Here is a 22,225-nt window from a genome sequence, read left to right on the forward strand (position 1 = left end):
TGGTTTTCATTTTTTGGCCACTATGACTAAAATGGCTCCAAACATTCATGTACAGATTTTTCTGGGAACATAAGTTTTTCAGTTCACGTTGATAAATACCTAGGAGTGGGATTGCTAAGTCATGTACTAAGTCTATGTTTAACTTCATAAGAAACTGCCAAACCACTTTCCAAAGTGGCTGCACCATTTTCTGTTCCCACCAGTAATGAATGAGAATTCCTGTTGTTCTGTATCTTCTCCAGCACTTGGTATTCTCAGGTTTTTGTTTTTTGAACCTTTGATAAAAGTATGTAGTGGCATCTCACTATTGCTTTAATTTGCATTTTCCTAGTGACAAATGATGTTGAGCATTTTTTCATATATTTACTTGCTATCTGTATATTTACTTTGGTGAAGTGATCGTTCAGATCTTTTGCCCATTTGAAAAAATCCAGTTGTTTTCTTATTGTTGAGTTTTAAGAGCTCTGTACATAGTCTGTATACTAGTTCTTTCTCAGATACATGCTTTGCAAAGATTTTGTGCCAGTCTATGGCTTGTTTTTTTAATTCTTTTAACAGTGTCTTTTGAAGAGCAACCATTTTAAATTTTTAAAAAATTGTAAAATCCAGTTGATTAGTTTGTTCTTTTAAGGGTTGTATTTTTGGTAAGATTCAGAAATCTAAAGGTTTTCTCCTGTTTTACTTTAAAAAGTTGAATAGTTTTAGCTTTTACATTTAGGCCTATAATCCATTTTAAGTTAATTTTTGTGTGTATTTTACTTATGGATATCCAATTGTTCTAGCACCATTTGTTGAAAAGGCTATCCTTTCTCCACTGCATTGCCTTTGTAAAAATCACTTGTCTTTATATATGTGGGTTTATTTCTGGGCTGTCTTCTATTCTTTGATCTAAATGTCTCTGTTAATATCAGTATCACATGGGTAATTTAGTTCCATTGCTGTACCTAGAGTTATCCTTAATTTCTGGTCTGCATTTCTTTCTTATTCATACTCTAAAATGCTAGGTGTGAGTGAAGTATTATTATAGAGATGATTTTGAATCTGGTATAACTCAGATACTCAATAAATGATAGCTGCTCTATTATACTACAACATAGTAGTGGAGATAGTGAATTCTGATAAACTAGATTCCCACATGTGCTTATTACCATGTCTTTAATGATTTGTAGTGCCTGATGAAAGGTGAGGAAGTGTGTGTGTATGTGTGTGAGGTTATGCAAGTATGTGAAAGAGACAGGATTTAAGGTTTTATGTTTAGTCAATAAAATTCCATGTCCTAAGAGAAAGTAGTGAACATTTCAGTTATTAAAATTTTAGAAAAATACCTAAATTACTTTCAGTCACAACAGCCACAACTCCAAGACCAAGAGTATGTTACTGGAAGCTTCAGGGATATATGAGAAAGAGGAAAGAGAATAGAAAATGAGGGCAGAAAGGCCAAACTTTAACATTAAGTTTCAAAGCCAAGCTGAGTGCTGTGGGATGAGGAAGGATGAAGATTAAAGGGGCTAGCCGTAAAACTGGAACCAGAACTAGTTCTACAATTGAAATTAGTTCGACAAAATGTAGGAAATAACAGGTTACCAAGTAGGGTGGTTCTGGATTTTCTCGTCAGCTCTGTTTGGAGGCAAACCTATTAATATATAAAGTATTCCTTGATATTGTGTCTCCTCTCCCAGTTTTACTTTGCCAGTAAAACTTACAGAATCAGTCTGTTATATGAATAACTGTCCTTAGCTAAACAGTGATTGTTTTAGCTTCCCACAGAGCTGGATACACCTCAGATTGTCTCTCAGCTTCAAGTACAGTTTTGCTTCTGGGCTGGTGGGTGGGTTGGGAGCAGAGCTTAGAGAGTGTAACTCCCTAAGTTGAGTGCAAATTGCACTCTCCGTTTGAAGAATATTGTAGATTTTGTTAATTGATTCTTTTGTACAGGTTTGCCCATTTGGCAGCAATAAAGTTATTAGAGGGGCTGCAGAAATATGATATGGATGATGAGAATGATATTGATGACAGTGATATGGAGTTTTTTATAAGACATGGCGTTGAAGGAAGCACTGATGCCAAGGACGATTTATGTCAGAGTGAGTTGGATAAAACCGAGGCCAGAAGTAAGTGTACCTCCCCTATTGTGGTTTATCCGTTCGGAAATACCATAGCCAGTTCTACCAAAAAATTGTTAAGTTATTCTAAGGATAATTACAAGCCTACAAGGTAAAATAATATGATATTTTTTGGTAACTTATCACATGCAAATTTTTGTACTAGAGGTTGTGGAACATATAAAGAAGTGTAATATGTGTTCTCTGTCCCTCAAGGGAGGGTAAAGTTAAATGAGGAAAAAAAAATTTAAGTAGACTTTAGGAAACAGGGAAAGAGACATCTCAAAGATGTCAATTCATGGGAAAATGATTTTTACAGATGATAATGGCAACAAATATTTATTGAGTAGGTACTATGTGCCAGAGATGATTGTAGTTTTGGATAAATGGTGAACACTCCCAAATCTCTGCCCTGCCCACAAGAAACTTACATTCTGGTGGTGGTGGTGGTTGAGGGGAGGGCAAGAAGTAATAAGGAAAACAGACACACAAAGAAAATAAGGCAGTAGTAAGGAAGCAGTAACGGAGATGGTGGTGCTGTGTAAGAGGGTTAGAGGAGGCCTCTCTGAGGAGGTTGTGTTTGAGAAGAGGTCTGAATGACAAGACAGAGTGAGCCCTATGAAGAGACTAGGAGAACATTCCAAGCAGAGGGAGCAGTATCTGTAAAGGCCATGAGGTGGAACTGAACTTAATAAGCGTGGCTGGAGGAGAATTGAGGAAGTGGTGAGAAACAAGATTGAAGAAGGGAGTAGGGGTCCAGTCAGATCATTAGAGCCTAATAAGGATTTTAGAATTCATTTGTATTAATCAGGGTTTTCCAGAGAAACAGAATGAATAGTTGTGTGTGTGTGTGTGTGTGTGTAAATACTAAGAGATTTATTGTAGGAATTGGCTTGTGTAACCATGGGGATTGGGAAGTCCAGATTCTGTAGGGCAGGCCTCAAGTTGGAAACTTCCAGGAGAATCTGGCTTCTGAAATCCTTAGTCCTGGCTTTAAGATCTCCATCTGATCGGCTGAGGAGATGCCCCTCATTGTTAATTGTAGATGCAATTAATCCTAGATGAAATTTCCCTGATTATAGATGTAAACCTATCTACGAAATACCTTCATTGTAACAATCAGGCCAGTGCTTCCTTGACCAAACACCTGGATACCATGACCTGGCCAAGTTGACACATGAAATTAATCAAATGGAAAACCATTGGTGAGCTTTGAGGTGGGGAGTGACATGATCTGATTTATGTCATAAAAATTACTACTCTAGTCACTTGGTGGAGAGTGGACTAGAGGTGGGAGAAAGTATAGAATTTTAGGTGGATTATGAATGGGTGGAAAGAGAGCATACTCACCTACCAATATAAGATTAGATGAAGTTCCTACTGTAGCTTAAATTTGGCAAGGATATTGGATTAGAATTGTACAAGAGTAGATGCATTTCTGCATAGATTTCCTGGGCTGCTAGAGTCCCTGGTATATGTGTGCAACTCTTGGTGATACTGGAAAATTTCCTTTTAGGGGTGGAGGTGCTGAGAAATGGTCAGATATTTAGAAGGTAGAGCTAATAGGGTTTGCTAATAGATTTAGGTAGGAGGTGCTAGAGAATAAGAGTAATCAAGGATGAATCCTAGATTCCTGGCAACTAGGTAGTGAGTTTAAAAGGACTTTTCATTCAGGATAGAGTATGAGGGTGGGCTTTTAAGAGTTGGAATTTGGGCTTTTCCTAAACGGTGGTCAAGATTTTTAAATTAAAAAAAATTTTTTATCTTTAATTTTTAATTTTTTAAAATTATTTTCATTTTTTGTGGTCAGTATAGATAGGCAAAATGGATAAGGTGAGTATTTCACTCATCCAACCTATGTTTGAGTACATTCAGTGTTCAGAGCCCTAGGCTAAAGGGCTATGACAGTATAACAGAAATAGTCCTGCTTTCTGGGCTTTAGAAAACTTCCAGAATCTACCCATTGTAATACTTAAAGAAGTGACTGAAACTGTATTGTGTCAGTTCTTTTTTCCTTCCCTTATTTGACATTATTTATTGAACATCTGCTTTGTGCCAGGCACTGCTCTAGGTGCTAAGGTTATACTGGTGAACAAAGAGATAAATAATTTCTCCAGATTTGCTTGTTTACTGGCCTGATGTTTTATGCTAGCGATGATCGTCTTCTCTTTAATCCCCACAATAGCAAGATTAATTACCATATGTTAGTGAAGTTTTGTAGACTATGTTGTAGTTTTGTTCTTTTCCTTTCGTACTAATTGCATTAGGGAGACATATGTCAGTGATGTAGGTTTTATCATAACCAGCCAAAGGACAAACTTAAGTTCATTAAATGGTTACAGTGAGTAAAAGAGGGAGTGCTTTTACTTTACTTCTGTGCTTTCACAGAAGGAAGGCAGGAAGGATCTATTTGAACTGAGCCTAGCGAAAGCAGAGGCAGCTATAGAAAAGTGAATAGAGTTTGGACGTTGGATTCAGACATCAGAGCATCAATACTTTCTAGCTGTGTGTTACTCTCTGAGCCTCAGTTTCCTCATTTATAAAATGAGAATATTAATATAATGTCACCCCCAGAGTCATGATAGAGATTAAATTAATGAACTAGAGAATGAAAAGTGCCTAGCCCATAGTAGAGGCTTAATAAACATCCATTCCCTTCCTCTTGATCTGTGGAGAGTGTATTTATTTACTCTGGCAAGAAAAAAATAGTGTTACCAAAACTATATTCTTGGAAAGTGGATGTGGCTCAAGTGATAAGGCCTCCACCTACCCTATGGGAGGACCCGGGTTCAATCCCTGGGGCCTCCTGGTGAAAAAGGAGAAGAAAGTGTGCCTGCACAGTAGGCCGGTACCTGCGTGGTGAGCTGAGTGCCCTCACGGTGAGCCGAGTGCCCGTGTGAGTGCCCGTGTGTGAGCCAGTGCCTGCGTGGTGAGCCTAGTGCTTGTGTGGCAAGCCGAGTGCCCATGTGGCAAGCCGAGTGCCTGCGCAGTGAGCCAGTGCCTGTGCAAGTGAGTCACGCAGCAAGATGATGACGCAGCAAAAGAGACAAAGGGGAGAGTCAGGGTGAAGCGCAATAGAGACCAGGAACTGAGATGGTGCAATTGACAGAGAACCTCTCTCCATGTAGAGGTCCTCAGGATCAAATCCCAGTCAATCCTAGAAGAGAAAGACGAAAACAAAACAAAAAGAGAAATAGATACAGAAGGTCACACAGCGAATGGACACAGACAGCAAAAACAGCAGGGCGGGGCAGGGGGAGGGGAAGGAAAAAAAATAGTCTTTAAAACAAAAACAAAGCTGTATTCTCCAGGGAAAATTTTTAATTCATGTCTAGATGTTTCCTTAAAAAAATTTTTTTTAAACACTCTGAGAACAATGCCAGGGTCTGACTGCTGGCCCAGCATTCCTGTCACTGTGGTCCAGCCTCCACTTACTCGCTCTCAGTGATAGAGCACCCTTTGCCCAGGGGGCCCGTTTCCATCGCTGACCGGGCTCTTGTGATAAAATGCACAAGGTGCACGTAGAGTGAGTGAGTGTCTGGCACAACCTGAGCACTCCTAAGTACTCACGTAGCTCTTACTGCTTTTGTCGAATACTTTTCCACTGAGTTAAATCTGTCTTCCTGGAGCTAAGCCTCATTATGCCTAGTTCTTACCTCTGAGGACCCCTTAGAACAGGTTTTTCAAATTATAGCCTTTCAAATATTAGAGAAATTATTATGTAATGAAAATAGCCACAGTTCTTTCAGTCATTACTCATGTGACATGGTGATTTACAGCCCTGTCTGCCCATTGGAGTGTCTGCCGAGCTTTTACTACATACAGATAGGTGAATTTGTAGGTGCCCCACTTGATTCTGTGCGTAGTCTGGCTTGGAAACTGCAGTGCTGACCCATAGTTATGTAAATCAAAGTAATAAGTATGGTGGGAGAAGAAGCTGTGATTTGCTAAACTGGCCCTGTAGAGCAGAGTTTCAGTCTCTGCCCCACTGATGTTTTGGACCAGATAGTTCTGTGTTGTGGGGACCGTCCTGTGCATTATAGGATGGTTAATAGCGTTCCTGGCCTCCACCTACTAGCCCACATACTCTCCCCATCCTCCGCCTTCCCCTAAGTTGTAACAAGGGAAAACGGCTACAGATACTGACAGAGGTCCTGTGGGGGAGAAGACCACCCCAGACGGAAAGCAGTTGCCAGAAAGGATGGAAAAATCGTAGTTTTGATGGTTGGAGAAGAATAGCTAAAAGCAGCTCTCAATACAGTTCCTTCTCTCAGTATCCTCTTATTAAAAGTGGCTAATCACAAAATTTAGGGGGCTTAAATCTTTTTTACTTTAAACAATTAGGCATATTTCATTTTTTCTAATTTCCTAACACACAGTGGGTATACATGGTCCTGTAACATACCGCTAGTCCTAAAACAGTACTAGTCCTCTTTAAATCTTTTATTCGTAGTATTAGCAGAACAGTCTGACACATTCTTTAATAGCAGGGGAAGAATCCCCTATGTAGGTGTGATGCCACTACCACTCTCCAGGCCGTTACTGGTATTTCTCCTTTCATGCATGTGCCGTCACCCCCACCCCGCAGACCCTGGCTCTAGAGGAGGACTGTGCTTCTGAGGGCCAGCACCCCGTGAGCACAGGAGCCTTTAGCTGTCTAAAGTACACTCTATTCAACTCTGTCTTGCAGTGAGAGCTTATAAGAAAATTGTTGAATTGAGACACCTCCTGGAAATTGCTGAAAGCAACTATAAACACTTGGGAGGGATAACAGATGAAGATATAAAGCAGAAGAAAGAACGGCTTGCTTCCGAAAAGTAATGTGCTCCAAACTTAGTTTGTTTCTAATTGCCTCCGTAATGTCACGGGAGGGTTTGTTGACCAGCAGCTTGTGCTGTCATCTTTGCCAAAGGGTGTTACATTCCATCTCATTTTCCTCCTAAGCCCCCAGATGGAGAGAGTTACAGTGTTTTTGAGACCACAGCTACTTTGAGCTTCTCCCCAGCACGGGTGACACAACCTCTAAACATCCCTTCAGAGTGAACTGCCTCCTCACGGCCTGCGGCCCAGGCTTGTGCTGCTTTGCTGTGGTTCCCCCGACGGAGAACGCTCTGGGGCCCGGGCGCAGCGAGCAGTTGTAGAGCTGCCCTCACCTGTCAGCTCCTGTGTCTAACCTGGCTCTCTGCATCTTTGGCCCCACTTGCCTTCATTAGTTAATGGTTGCTGGAATGGAGGATGCCTAGGGCTTCCTCCCTTCTGCTGCCCGTCTGCCCGTCTGTCCGCCTGTCTGTCTGTCTGCTTGCCAGAGAGGACAGGGAACAGAGGAGGACATGACGGGAGTCTTGTAGTTTAACCAAAACGTGGATCTGCAAGGAGCAGTGCACATGGGTTCTCTAACTCGTTTTCCGCTTTCCCTGCCCTTTTCTTGGTTGTATCTTTGTTCAAGCTCTTAAAACCTGTTTCCCTTTCTTTTATCCTCTTTCACCCTCCATAAGAGGTTTGGTAAGTATATTCAGACTAAAGTCTAAATCCTAGATAAGGGTTAATGTGTTAGCCATCCATGGGTCCTTGGGAATTTGAACAGAAGACAGAGCCTTAAGCAGAGGTATTCTGTCTCTTAAGGGGATTTTAGACCCTGGAAAGTTGAGGTGGGCTTTTAAAAAATCAGGAGACCCTCCTAGTATGTCACAAATCACTTTGAATAGGTAGCTAACTGCCCACCACCTCTGTTTTGCGTAAAGTATTTTGAGATGTAGACTATTTTTAGCATTGACCTTTGCTTGAAGAGCCTCGCTGCAAATCCCTAGAGCCCTTAGAGAACAGGAAGGGGCTTCGGGGAGCACTTACAGCCTGGATAAGCCCCTTTCGGGCATTATCTCGTGATTTTTACAACTCCCTGAGGTATAGTTATTATCCTCACTCTACAGATTAGAAACCCAGAGTACACAGAGGTTAAGTAATTTGCCTAAAGTCACAGAGTGAAGGGCGCGGAGCCGGCATCCAGTCTGAGTCTGTTCTGCTTTACGGTCATCTCCGATTTCAGTAGTCCTTCATGAAGTTTTAACTCTGATCGTTACTGAATAGACCATCACCGTGAAGTGGTAGTACTGTTGATAAAAGTGATTTCTGAACAGAAATATTTTTATTTTTAAAATATTGATTTAGCTTTTGTGCTGCAAAGTAGCTTCTGGTCAGCTGAGATTGCCGGCTTTCTTTGAAATTGCACCCTGAGTAAGCTGTAAATCTTCTCAAGCATTTGCTCTCCACTTTGTGTTGAGTGTGTTTTAAGACATTGACTTTTGGTGGGCAAAACTCTTTATCTTAGATCTCACTGTAAAGAAAAGCCAGGTAAGTGTGGATTTGAGGGATGTGCTTTTGATTTTGTGGTATTGGTTAAATCAAACTCCCGATACAGTAAAACGAGTATCCCTGTGCTCTGGGGCTGGTGCTCCTTTATTTGCACATCTGCGCTCTCCCAGCTGATGCTGTCTTCCTCATGCCCGAGCTTAACTCCACTCACTTCTGTCCCAGAGCTACCACGGTGCTCTTAGATGGCTCTTCTCGGGACCTGGGCCTCAGCTCAGCATGCCTTGGGAATTCCATTGCTCTCACCGTCCAGCTATTAAGGTAGAAGAAAAAAATCACAAAAACCCAAATCCTGGCTCTGGCCTCAGCATCTCTTGCCTAGATGCTTTCAGCAGCCTGTTGACAGGGTTCCCGCTGCCTGGCGGGCTCTGCTTCCCCTGGCCCCGTACGCAGCAGCCGAGTCGCAGCCCAGCCTCCAGTCATTGTGTCCACCCTGAGGTCAGAGCGTGTTCTTTCTCTAGTCAAACCTCCAGAGCAAAAGCCAAAGTCCTAACTATGACTCCCACGACCCCCCTTGTTCTGGCCTTTGATGTCTCTCCCTTTTATTCTCTAAATTCCTCCAGCCACACGGCCGCTTGTTTTCTTCCACTGCACCAGGTGCGCTGGGCCTTGGCACTTTGTCTGGAGAGCTGTCCCCCAGATGCTTCTCCCTGCTTTCTTCAGGATTATGCTCAGAGCTCCTCCTCATGGCCTTCCCTGGCCACGGAATATGGTTAAACAACATTTCATATCCCTCTTGCCTGTTTATTTTTTTTCCCTTTAGTACTTATCAACTGCTAACTCACCATATGCTTATTTATTATTTATTTTGTTTATTGTCTCTGTCTTCTTCCACTACTAATGTCAGCTCCATGAGGGTGCACTTTGGTCTGTTTTGTTCACTGCTGCATCCTCAGTTCCTCAGCCAGTGCTGGCTCATAGTAGACAATCAATACTTGTTTGTTGAAGAAGTGACTTCTTTTGTTTTATTTGCTTTAAATACAATGCATGGAGGCTTTTCAATATTAGCAATAATAATTGTTAATTAAAATTGGAGAGAGATTGAAAAAAATTTGTATTTTTCACAGGGCCATCAAAGAGCTGCAGGGTCAGCTGGAGTATGAACGACTACGTAGAGAAAAATTAGAATGTCAGCTGGATGAGTATCGAGCAGAGGTGGATCAACTCAGGGAGACACTGCAGAAAATTCAGGTCCCCACCTTGGTGGCTCTGGTTGGTGTCCTTACTGCACTTATCTTTCTTGAGAAGTAGCATAGAAGAGGGGCTAAGAGTAGGAGCTGTGGACTGGACTATTCGAATTCTGGCTTCAAGTCTTTGTGGGTTGGGCATGTCATTTAAGCCTTTCTGTGCTTCATTTGTAAACTGGGGATAATAAAAATTTATGCTTTCTAGATTGTTAGGATTAAAAGAGTGTGTGTGTTCCAACCAGGGCTAAAACACATCTGGTTCATAGCAAGTGTGCAGTAATTGCTATTGTTGTTAGTTGTGTCATATAAGGAGAAAGTATTTTTCATAAGCAGAGTAATCAATAAGAATTCTAAAAACGCTAGAAAGTATGTATATTTTAGGATTCTAAATTATTAATCAAAGGACTTTAAATGGAGTTCATTTCAGATAGTTTCAGTTCCTCCAAAGAACAGTTTTTAAGGGAGTTGAAAGAGAAAGTAGAAAGAGTAGAAGTTGTCATAGCATCCTTTACTTGGATTTTAGAGTATTACTAACTAACATTTGTGTGGTACTTTACCTGGGCAGAGTTCTTCCACATCTTACCGTGTGCCATTTGCTCTGCCCCATTTAACATACGAGGAATCCAAGGCTCAGAGAGCCCAAGTAGCTTGTCTCAGTTCACACCGCTGGTAATGGTGGAATCAGTATTCAGTCTTTAGTCTTTTGCCTCCCGACCTTTGGCTTTTTTCCCCATTTCCCGCTGGAATTAGGATTCTGTAACTCAAGACTCTAACTCTGGAATACAAAAAATGCCTAGTGTGACAAAACGTACAAAGGGATGGAGGAAGCTAAAAAGAAACTCAGAGAAACAGGTACAAAGAACAAATACAGAAAAGTATGGAAAGAGTGAAAATGAAGGCAAGAAACCCCAAGTGGTGCATATATTTCGGGTCCTCTCGTCTGAGTGGAGCAGGCAGTGCCTGGAAACGCTGGCCCTCATTCCCTCCCACCAGGGAGGGCGGCACGAAGTGGCCTTTGTGGGCTTGGTGTAGGGAGTCGGGGAGGTTCCTTTGGTTCCCTCCCAAAGGGAAGCTTTTCCTTCAGGCATCACAGATGAATCAGCCCTGTTCAGGTCCTTGCTACCTCAAGTCTGATCTGTAACAGAAACTTCTGTTAGGCCCCGTGACTCCGGTCTCTTGTCTTCTCCTGAATTCTGATGCTGTACCGATCTTCTTAGAATTATTTCATATTTTGCTCAGAAACATCCACTGGCCCCGTTACCTATGATGTCAAATGCAAACTCCTTAGCCTGCCTCTTTATTTTACACAAACTATTCATTAACCTCCTTTTAAAAAAACACATATATTAAAATAATGTATGTGCTTGTTGTAAAATGTTAAAAAGAAGTTTCCATTCTCCAGAGGATGAACTATTATCAGTTTGGCATGTATAATACTAGACAAAATTCTATTCATATGCAGACACATATTTCTATGCCTATACATGTCTAAACACTAGCTCAGTTTCTCTGGGTTTTAGTATCTTACCAGAGTTTGATTTAAAAAAAAAAACAATTTATTTCTTCCTTCCTTCCTTTCCTTCTTTCCTTCCCTTCCCTTCCGTCCTTTCCTCCCTCCGTCCTTCCTCCCTTCTCTCCATCCCTTCCTCCCTTCCCTCATTGTTTGCACTCACTGTCTGTCTCTATGCTTGTTTGTTATGTGCTCTCTGTCTCTTGTCTGCTTGTTAGGAGGCACCAGGAACTGATGTGGAACCTCCCCTGTGGGAGGGAGGCACCCAATCAATTGAGCCACATCCACTCGTTGTGCCTCCACATTACATCAGCTCGTTGTGCCAACCTGTTGGATCAGCTCACTGTCTTGCTAATCTTCTTTAGGAGGCACCAGGAACCAAACGTGGGACCTCGCGTGTGGTAGGCAGGTGCCCAACTGTTTGAACTACATCCGTTTCCCACAGTGTTTTAATTTTTAAAGGGATATGATGAATTATAGTGATGAATCCTTTCTTTACATTTTTGTAACATTCTTCTTGTGCCCCTTTTAGCTTCCTGGGGAAACTTTAGTTTAAGAGAGGCCAGGCTGTGCAGTCAGGACAGTACCATCTACCAACTCTGGCATTACACTCCAAATCTGTTACCACCCTATCTTGTGGCAGGGACACTGTCAACTTCCATGTTATCCTGAAAGGTAGAAATACATACTGCTCTCTTCTTGTTGCCTAAATGGGAGAGCCTTTCGGGAGTCATCTAAATTGTACACCTTCTTTTGAGCCATTCCAAATTGATTGTCTCCCTAGAAATTTTTTGCTTTTTAGCTACTTAAAATTTCTCTTTTCTTGCTCAGAAATACCTGTTCTGAGCTGGTCTGTCTCCATACTCCACAGCCCAACTACCCTCAGAACTCCCCCTACCAACAGTTGACAGGTTTTCAGAAGATTTAAGGGTCCATCATTCTGTGCAGTTCTTTTTTAAGTTATACTCAATTTTTGCAAATGAGCAAATGTCATCGACCTCTCTTGGCAGCCGAAACCCTCAGCACTGCTTATCTTCTCTTACATAAAAGCTACTCGGAATCTTAATTTCCTTGTCTTTAAAATGAGAGGTGATATTTACCTTATGGAATTGTACTGATGTTAAATGAAATACTGTTTAGAGATCCTGAGTGCAGTTACTGGCACACAGAGGGTACTCACTATATGCTAGTATTCATAGCACTATTTTCTCCCTTCCTCAAATCCTTCTCTCCTTTTCCTGCCTTTTCATTTCCTGTGTTAGAGATGAATAGATTTAGTCAGTGGGTAAATAAATGTGTAAAACCCTGTGCAACTGAAGATAGAGTTTGGATATATATATAGTTTGTTTATATATAAAATATAAATAAACTTTTCATTCAATATCCGTTTATATGAATGGATTCATCACAAAACTCTGATGATACCTTTTTCCTGCTACCTTCTTTTTGTTGTTGGTGGTGTTGCATCCCTCATTGTCTTTTCCTCTGTGTCTGTTTTTTGTTGTGTCATCTTGTTGCATCAGCTTGCCATGCGCGCCTGCTCTCCATGCCACACAGGCCAGCTCGCCTTCATCAGGAGGCCCCAGGAACCAAACCCAGGACCTCCCATATGGTAGATGGGAGCCCAGGCACTTGAGTCACATCGCTGCCCTTCTGCTACCTTCTGGTCAGAACTATAATTGTATACAACTGAACCTTTAAGACTTTCTCCTCCCCAAAGAATCTGCAATAGTATAACTTTTATTCAGAAAACAAATTCTTACCATATTTTGACATAAATAAAACAATTATTTTTGATAATAATATCACCTGTTTTTATGGTGATTTATCAAATATTTCATCTATATGAACACTGTGAAGAGTCAGAATGGATATACATATAATTTTTCTTTATTAGAGAAGTTGTGGGTTTACAGAATGATATATTTTTAACCCCATATTACAGATGAGGAAGCTGAGGCTCAAAGAAGTTGAATGTCTTGTTAGATCACAGTTTGTGTGAAGCAGGGACTCAGAATCTCTGCCTCCAGAGTGTATTTCTCTAATACTTCTGTAAATGACTGTCAAACCCATACTTTATCACTATGTCCCCACCAGTGTTCCAAACTTATATTTCTCATTGCCAGCTGGACATTTTTGCCTGAAATTCTTGATGGAGCTCCCCCACCCCCCCAGCTTTTAAGAAGTACCAGGGATTGAACCGTACTCATAGCACATGAGAAGCATGTGTTCAACCAATGAGCTACACCCATTCCTGTACCTAATTTTGAAATGTCTAAAACTAACGCGGTATCTTCTCCTCAAGACTGATTTTTTCCCTGATCTCTGTATTTAAATTAATGTCATCATTTTCTCAGTTACCTAATCTTAGAATCTTGAAGTAATTTCTCCTCTGTCCCATATAGAAAGTAGAGCCCATTCCATAGATTTGAACATACTCTCTACTCTTGTCACTGCCTTCATTTACGTTTCTGTATCTTCCTGTCTGAACTATTGTGATAGGACTTCTATATCCAATTCAGTCCCTCCCTGTTCAAATCCATTTGACTCACTGCAGCCATCTTGGCTTTCCGAAAATGGGGCTTCCATCTTGTCACTCCTTGGACTGAAAATCTTCCTTGCCTACTAGATGAAATATCAATTCCTTAATTTGGCATTCAGTCTTAACCAAATTACTACCCTTATTTTTTCTATTCTCTAACACGTATCTTTTCTGAACACATCCAGTACTTTCCCATCACCAAACCTTTGTTCATACTGTCTGTATACCTTGAAGGCTCTCTATCAACCTTGCCTTTCAAAATTCTTGGGAGCCATATCATTTGTCACTCCTTTTCTAATCTTCCTGGCCACATCTGATCTTTCTTTCACCAAAGTACTTTGTGCCAATTTGAGAGCTTCCGATTGTAAGTATTATAGTTTGATTGGGCACTTACTTTTATCCACAGTACCAAAACTTACATTCTGTGAGATCAGCTAACTCATCTAAAAAATAACATTTGTCGTTGTCATGAGTTATTGAGTTTTTGGTATGTACATAGTGTGATTCGGTGCATTCTAAAAATAGGTAAAATTAATCAAGTCAGTCATCTTGGAAGGAGGCAAAGGGAGGCTTCTGAGTTACTGGTAATGTTCAATGCTTTTTTTCTTGTGCTTTTCTATATATATAGTATACTTAAATGAAAATACTTTTTTTTCATACAGAAAAAAAATTAAACTCGATGGAATGAAATAGCTTTGGCAGAGATGCCTGTCTCCAGGGAGATAAATGCAGTATTGTCTTCCTAATGGCTTCCATCTCCAGAGCAGCTATCTTTCAGAAAGCTATCCATCTAAAGCTTTGGGCCATGGTTGCTAATCTAGGAGGGGGGACCTAGAGATGGTAATATTCCACGATTACCTTTCATGTTCAGTTATCCTTGTTTTCTACCTATAGGGATTTGGACCTGGGTAGGACTTTGACAAGTTCTCCTCTGTATCCTCTGACCTCTTAGCCTGTGTGCTCTTATAATAGTCCTTGGAGCAATTTGAGGGCTTAAGTGAGCTTAACCAGGCCCAGCTCTTAGCCTAGGAGAGTTGTAAAAGTTTGTGGTTTATTTTTTTTTCTTCTTTTTAGTTGTTTATTATGAAGAATCTGTTCTAGTAAGCAATTGTAGATTCTCCAGAAGTAGGAGTTTTATCACCTGTTAGTTTCACATGCTGTATGGAACCTCACAAATTGTGTGGAATTTTTAAAAAATAAGAATTCCATATACCCAGGGAATAATTTGTAGGTATATAACCTCAATCAACAGTTCATATTAATCTCTCAACAATCCTGTACATTCTTTCAGAGCAAAAAAATACTAGTTATATTTAAAATATATGTATTTTCAGACAGGGATTGTTATCTAATAGATTGCATTTACTTTTAGGACTGCTTCTGGAGGCTGAGCAACATGATTCATATATTTGGCATCTCACCATATACTTTTTTCTTTAGAACTGCCAAACAGTCCTCCACCATGGCTGTACCATTCTGCATTCCCACCAACAGTGAATAAGTGTTCCTATCTCTCCACATCCTCTCCAACACTTGTAGTTCTCTGTCTTTTTAATAGCAGCCATTCTGCGAGGTGTGAAATGATAGCTCATTGTAGTTTTGATTTGCATTTCCCTAATCATTAGTGATGTTGCACATTCTTCATGTGCTTTTTTGCCATTTGTATTTCTTCTTTGGAGAAATGTCTATTCATGTCTTTTGCCTATTTTTTAATTGAGTCATTTGTCTTTTTATTGTTGTGTTGTAACTTCTCTATATATCCTGGATATTAAACTCTTATTGAATATGTGATTTCCAGATATTTTCTCCATTGAATTGGCTGCCTTTTGACAAAGTCCTGTGAGGTTGAAAAAGTGTTTAAGTTTGAGAAGTTCCCATTTATCTGTTTTTTCTTTTTTGCATGTGCGTTGGGTGTAAGGTCCAAGAAACCACCATCTACTACAAGACTACAAGGTCTTGAAGATGTTTCCCTACATTTCTGCTAGTAGTTTTATGGCCCTGGCTTTTATATTTAGGTCTTTGATCCATTTTGAGTTGATTCTTGTATAGGGAATGAGATAGGGGTCCTCGTTCATTCTTTTGGTTACTGATATCCAGTTGTCTCAACACCATTTGTTGAAGAGACTGTTTTGTCCCATTAACGTTAACTTGGTAGGATTGTCAAAAACCAGTTGACTGTATAGATGATGGTTTATTTCTGGGTTCTTAATTCTCTTCCACTGATAAATGTGTCTATCTTTATGACAGTACCATGCTGTTTTGACCACTGTAGCTTTGTAATATGTTTCAAGGTCAGGCAGTGAAATTCCTCCCACGCCACTCTTCTTTTTTAGAATGCTTTTGGCTATTCAGGTGCACTTTCCCTTCCAAATGAATTTGGTAATGGCCTTTTCTAATTCTGTAAAGTAAGCTGTTGGGATTTTGATGGATAGTGCTTTGAATCTCTAAATCAGTTTGGGTAAGATTGACATCTTCATGATATTTATTTTTCCAATCCATGAACAGGGAATGTCTTTCCATTTGTTTAGTTTTTTAAAAATTTCTTTTAGCATCGATTGTTTCTGCATATAGATCCTATACTTTTTTGGTTAAATTAATTCCTAATTATACAAACCTTTTGGTTACTATTGAAAATGGATATCCCCCCTGGTTTCCTCCTCAGATGGTTCAGTACTAGTGTAAAAACATTACTGATTTTTGCATGTTGATCTTGTATCCTGCTAGTTTGCTGAACTCATTTATTAGCTTTGTCATGGATACTTCAGGATTTTCAAAGTGCAGATTTATGTGATCTGCAAACAGTGAGAGTTTTACTTCCTCTTATCCTATTTGGATGCCTTTAAATTTTTTTCTTGTCTAATTGCCGTAGCTAGAACTTCTAGGACAACACTGAATAACAGTGGTGACAGTAGGCATCCTTGTCTTGTTCCCAGACTTAGAGGGAAAGCTTTCAACCTTTCCCCCACCGAGTACAATGTTGCCTATGGGTTTTTCATATGTGATTTTATCAGATTGAGGAATTCTTTCTATTCCTATTGTTTGAAGTGCTTTTTATCAAAAAAGGATGTTGTATTTTTTTGTCAGATGCCTTTTCTGCATCAATTGAGATTATCATGTGTTTTTTTTCCTTTCAGTTTGTTAATGTGGTGTATTATGTTGGTTGATTTTCTTATATTGAACCAGCCTTGCACATCAGGAATACATGCCACTTGGTTGTGATATATGAATCTTTCGATATGCTGTTGGATTCGATTTGCAAGTATTTTGTTGAGAATTTTTGCATTTACATTCATTAGAAAGATTAGTCTGTAATTTTATTTTCTTGTAGTATCTTTATCTGGCATTGGTATTAAGGCGATGTTGGCTTCCTAAAATGTGTTGGGTAATTTTCCCTCCTCTTCAATTTTTTGGGAGAGTTTAAACAGGATTGGTGTTACTTCTCTTTGAAATGCTTAGTAGAATTCACTGGTGAAGCCATCTGTCTTGAACTTTTCTTTGCTGGGAGATTTTTGATGACCGGCTCAATCTCAAGTGTGATTAGTTTGTTCTTTTATTTCTTGTAGTGTCAGTGTAGGTTGGTTTTGCTTTTCTAGGAATTTGTCCATTTCATCTAGGTTGTCTAGTTTGTTGGCAGACAGTTTCTCATAATATCCTCTTAATGATTCTTTTTATTTCTATTGGGTCAGTTGTACTTCTTCCCTTTCATTTCTGATTTTATTTATTTGAATCTTCTCTCTTTTTTTTCTTTGTTAGTCTAGCTAGGGGTTTGTCAATTTTATTGATCTTTTCAAAGAACCAGCTTTTGGTTTTGTTGATTTTCTCTAGTTTTTTTGTTCTCAATTTCATTTATTCCTGCTCTAATCTTTATTATTTCTTTTCTTCTGCTTGCTTTGGGATGGGTTTGCTCTTCTTTTTCTAGTTTCTCTAGTTCAGTTAAATCTTTGTGTATAGCTCTTTTTTCTTTTTTAATTTAGGGCTATAAATTTCCCTCAAGACTGCCTTCGCTGTATGTTATGAGTTTTGACGAGTTGTGTTCTCATTTTCATTTGTCTCAGTATATTTACTGATTTCACTTGCAATTTCCTTTTTGACCCACTGATTATTTAGGAGTGTGTTGTTCAGCCTCCACACATATGCAGATTTACTTCGTTCCCTTATATTATTGATTTCCCGTTTTATTCCATTATCATCTGAGAAGGTGCTTTGTATAATTTCAATCTTTTTATATTTATTGGGAGCTGCATTGTATCCTTACGTGTGGTATATCCTGGAGAAAGATCCATGGGCACTTGAGAAGAATGTATAACCCGCTGAATTTGGATGCAGTGTTCTGTATATATATAGATTAGGTCTAACTCATTTATCTTATTGTTCAAGTTCTCTGTTTCCTTGTTGATTTTCTGTCTGGTTGTTCTATCTAATAATGTGAGTGGGGTGTTGATGTCTCCATCAGTTACTATACAGTTGTCTATTTCTCCCTTTAGTTTTCCCAGAGTTTGTCTCATGTATTTTGGGGTACCCTTGTTAAGTGCATAGATATTTATGACTGTTATATCTTCCTGGTGGATTGTCTCTTTTATTAATATGTAATAGCCTTCTGTGTCTCATAACTTTTTGCATTTAAAGTCTGTTTTGTCCAGTATTAGTATAGCTACCCGTATTCTTTTTTGGTTACTATTTGTGTAGAGTATCTTTTTCCAAGCCTTTAACTTTCAGCCATTTTGTATCCCTGAGTCTAAGGTGAGTTTCTTCTAAGCAGCATATGGATGGCTTATGTTGTTTTATCCATTCTATCAGCCTGTATCTTTTGATTGAGGTGCTTAATCCATTCACATTCAATGATATTACCATGAATGCACTATTTACTTCCACCATTTTATTATTTAGTTTTCATATGTATCATAGTTTAGTTTGTCTTTTTAGTCTTTTGGCTATTCTTTCTGCTATTTTTTCTTTTGTACTCTTCCAGCTTCTCTCCTGTTTTTTAAATTTTTATTTCAGGTTCTAAGGCTTCTTTAATATTTCTTGCAAAGGTAGATTGTTTTTTTGAACTCTGTTAATTTCTGTTTGTTTGTGAGTATTTTATACTTACCTTCATATTTGAAGGACAGTTTTGCTGGATAAAGAATTCTCAGCTGGCAGGTTTTCTCTTTCAGTATCCTACTTGTATCATATCACTGTCTTCTCATTTCCATGGTTTTTGTAGAGAAATCAGTGCTAAGTCTTACTGGACATCCCTTGTACATGATGGTTTGCTTCTCCCTTGCTACTCTGAGAATTTTCTCTTTATCTTTTACATTTGACATTCTGAGTAGTATGTGCCTTGGAGTAGGTCTACTTGGATTTATTCTGATTGGGGTACAGTGTGCTTCTTGGACATGTATGTTCATTTCATTTGTGAGAGTTGGGAAATTTTTAGCTGTTATTTCTTCAATACTTTCTTCCCCTTTCCCCTTCTCTTCTCTTTCTAACTCCCACGTCATGAACATTGTTGTGTTTCATGTTGTCATTCAACTCTCTAAGCCTCTGCTCAATTTTTTCCATTCTTTTTTCTCTTCAATTTCAGCTGTTCTCTCTTCTGTATCACTTATTCTTTCTTCTATCATGTCGAGTTTGCTCTTATATGTCTCTAATGTGTTTGTGATCTCACCTATTGTGTCTTTCATTCCCATGAGCTCTGTTACTTTTCTGTTCAGGATTTCAAATTCTTCTTTACGCTTGCTTAATGTCTTCTTGATGTCATTTATCTCTTTAATGGTATTGTCTTTGAACTCATTAATTTGATTATGGAAATTTGTGCTAATCTTGCTGATTGGTTCTCTTAAATTCTGTGTCTGTTCTGGGGATTTGATATATTCCTTTTCTTGGGCCATGTCTTCTATTTTCTTAGTATGGCTTGTAATTTTTTCCTGATGTCTAGGCATCTGATTAGAATCATTAGGATGATTAGTTTCTTTCTCTTTTGTAGGGATTTAGTGGCAGGAGACTGTGTGTTACCACTGCTCTTTGAGTCTTGGCTTGACCTAGCATGTTAGGATTGTCCCTGCTGGTTGCTCAAAACTGCACTGGACCCAGTAATTGGTTGAAGATTTGCCTCCTAGGGTTTTGGGGAGAGAGGTAACAGGGGCCAGAAAAAGCCTTTTTCTCTCCTACTTATATTTTTAATTTTCTTGTGTGTACTTCCTTGGTCTGCCAGCAGACCATGCTCTTTGGCAGCTCTCAGTTCAGTGCCTGGTGGGAGTGTATTTGTTGCAACACAGACCAGATCAATGTGATTGAGCTTCCTGTCTGGAGGCTAGGAGCCTTGTATTTCAAACTTTCTCTGAGAGAGTTCTCCAGCCTGCTCTGGCAGCCCCCTCCCTTTTCCTGGTTAGGAAATATTTCCACTCCCTTCTGAGTCCTCAACAATCAGTCATTGTTAGTAGAAAAGGAGATTGGGAGAGTCCTATATATTTAGCCCCTTGCTGGTTTCCAAAGCAAACAATGGTACAGCCCCACCCAGCCTGGAAGGGCTCTTGGAACACAGCAGATCAAATTTGTTTTAAAAAAGATTAATTTTTTTCCACCCTCACCTTCCTGCTGCTTGCACTTGCTATCTGCCCCATGTCTACTCCCTGCATGTTCTTCTGCTTCTGCTTGTTTTTTCATCTCTTTAGGAGGCACTGGGAACTGATCCTGGCACCTTCCAATGTGGGGGGAGGCACTTAGCTCCCCGGTTTGTTGTCTCTTTGTCTTTCCTCTGTGTCTCTTTTTTGTTGTGTCATCTTGTTGTATCAGCTCTACACGTGGACCAGCTCGCCTTCACCAGGAGACCCTGGGAATTGAACCCAGGACCTCCTATGTGGTAGATGGGAGCTCAGTCATTTGAGCCACATTCTCTTCCCAGCAGACCAAATTTGTGAGTCAAAAAGTGAGTCAGCCTTAGGCTGTGTCCCTCTCTCTCCCCTTTCCTGGGGTGGTGGATCCCTGGAGCCCCTTTGTCTATAGTACCAGGCCCAGAGGCCTGAAAATTCTAAAGTGTCTTTAGCGTGGGGGATGGTGCCAGCAGCAGGAGCCTCTGGTTTTAACTCAGAGTTCTGTCATTGTGATTCCCCTCCTTTAGTTCCGCTCTCCTCTGGGTGGTGCCCAGCCTTTGCCTGGTGTCTTAAATCCTAGAAGATCTTTTTCTAGACTGTTTCAGCCTGTCCTCTAGCTATTTTTCTGGAGGAGAAGAGAGTCCTGTGTTTTTCTAGTCTGCCATCTTTCCGAAAGTCACTCCCCCATAGCATTTATTAAGTAATTATTCTGTGCTGGGTCCTGGGAATACCATGATGAATGAGAAATATTTAGAGACAGTGGGCAGGGGTGAGGGGCAAAGTAGAAGCTGAGACAAGAGCAATGGAGGGATAGATGGTGTGTTGTGGGAACAGAGAAGGGAATGGAGGAGCCAGGACATGTGATTGCTAGAACTGTGGTGCTTGCAAAGAATCCAGAGGTTGCCATACTAACTCTTCTGTATTTCAGGTAGCAATATGTTGTCAAATATTAGTTTAAGAATTGAAGTAGAAGGGCATGTTGTAAAGTGGTTGAGTGCCTGCTTCCCATGTATGAGGTTCCAGGTTCGATCCCCGGTATCTCCTAAAAACAAACAAATGGAAAAACTAACTCTCAATGGGGACAGGTAGGAGGTCTTGCGTTCAATCCCTGGTACCTCCTAAAAAAAAAAGAGAGAGAAAAGAATAGAAGCAGAAATAATAAGGTGTTATCTTTTGGGGCTATTAGGTAGGGATAGAATTTAATGATATCTCAAGGTGCCTCCCAGTCTTACAATTCAGAACCATAGTATGCACTGGTACTTCAGATTTGGAAATTTATACACACTCTAAAAGAAATTTAATCCACAGTTAAAATATTATCAATGTTATTTTTTTCCTTTGGAACAGGTAATGTAGAAAGATGAAAATATATGCTAACATAGAAATTTTATCTGACTCTCTTGTAGGATGATGACTCTTCTTGTGAATCAAGCAAAGAGAAGAGGCGAGTGAAGAAAAAGGTGTCTTCTAGGGGAGTATTTGTGAGAAGGTACTAATCAGTAAAATAACTTTAAATAAATTTGATTTGTTTTCTTTTGTTTTTAAAATGGATATAAATGTGTATCTACATAAACTCTTCTATTGTTATCCCAATTCTGAAGGCATAAATATGTTACATATCATCATAGGGATTTAAAAAATTATACGGATTCAGCTGTAGTTCCTCCTAATATACTTTTTAAAAAAATTTTTTATAGCTTTATTTTAGATAGTGTAAGAACCAGTGACCTATCTCTATAATGAGAAAGGAAAGAAAATATGCTTTCTTTAGGAAACTGAAGAACACAGGATAAAACTATCTCATTGTACATAATCACACAGTTAGGCACTCTGACAGGGCAGTCAGGATTCCTGGTGTGCAGTGAGGTACCAGCAGTGAGGTACTGGCATTTTTATTTGTGAGTGCTGCTGATTCTAATTTTGAATGTAGGTATTATAAAAAA

General features: G+C 39.7%; 1 protein-coding gene across 8 annotated transcripts in view; it reads left to right on the top strand.

Annotated features, from left to right (window-relative positions):
- ANKRD42 (ankyrin repeat domain 42) overlaps window positions 1–22,225 on the top strand; it is a 96,147-nt gene that overhangs the window by 64,586 nt on the left and 9,336 nt on the right. For 3 of the 8 annotated variants that reach the window (XM_071218293.1, XM_023583240.3, XM_004473861.5), the window contains 4 exons: window positions 1,936–2,111; window positions 6,793–6,919; window positions 9,536–9,680; window positions 21,689–21,771. In XM_071218293.1, the coding sequence (XP_071074394.1) occupies window positions 1,936–2,111; window positions 6,793–6,919; window positions 9,536–9,680; window positions 21,689–21,771 (531 nt within the window). Of the gene's footprint in view, window positions 1–1,935; window positions 2,112–6,792; window positions 6,920–9,535; window positions 9,681–21,688; window positions 21,856–22,225 lie in introns of those variants that run through there. The other 5 variants (XM_071218294.1, XM_071218295.1, XM_058306070.2 and 2 more) reach the window with 5 other exon arrangements.

Source organism: Dasypus novemcinctus, chromosome 10 (assembly GCF_030445035.2).
Source record: "Dasypus novemcinctus isolate mDasNov1 chromosome 10, mDasNov1.1.hap2, whole genome shotgun sequence".
Taxonomy (NCBI): Eukaryota; Metazoa; Chordata; class Mammalia; order Cingulata; family Dasypodidae; genus Dasypus; species Dasypus novemcinctus.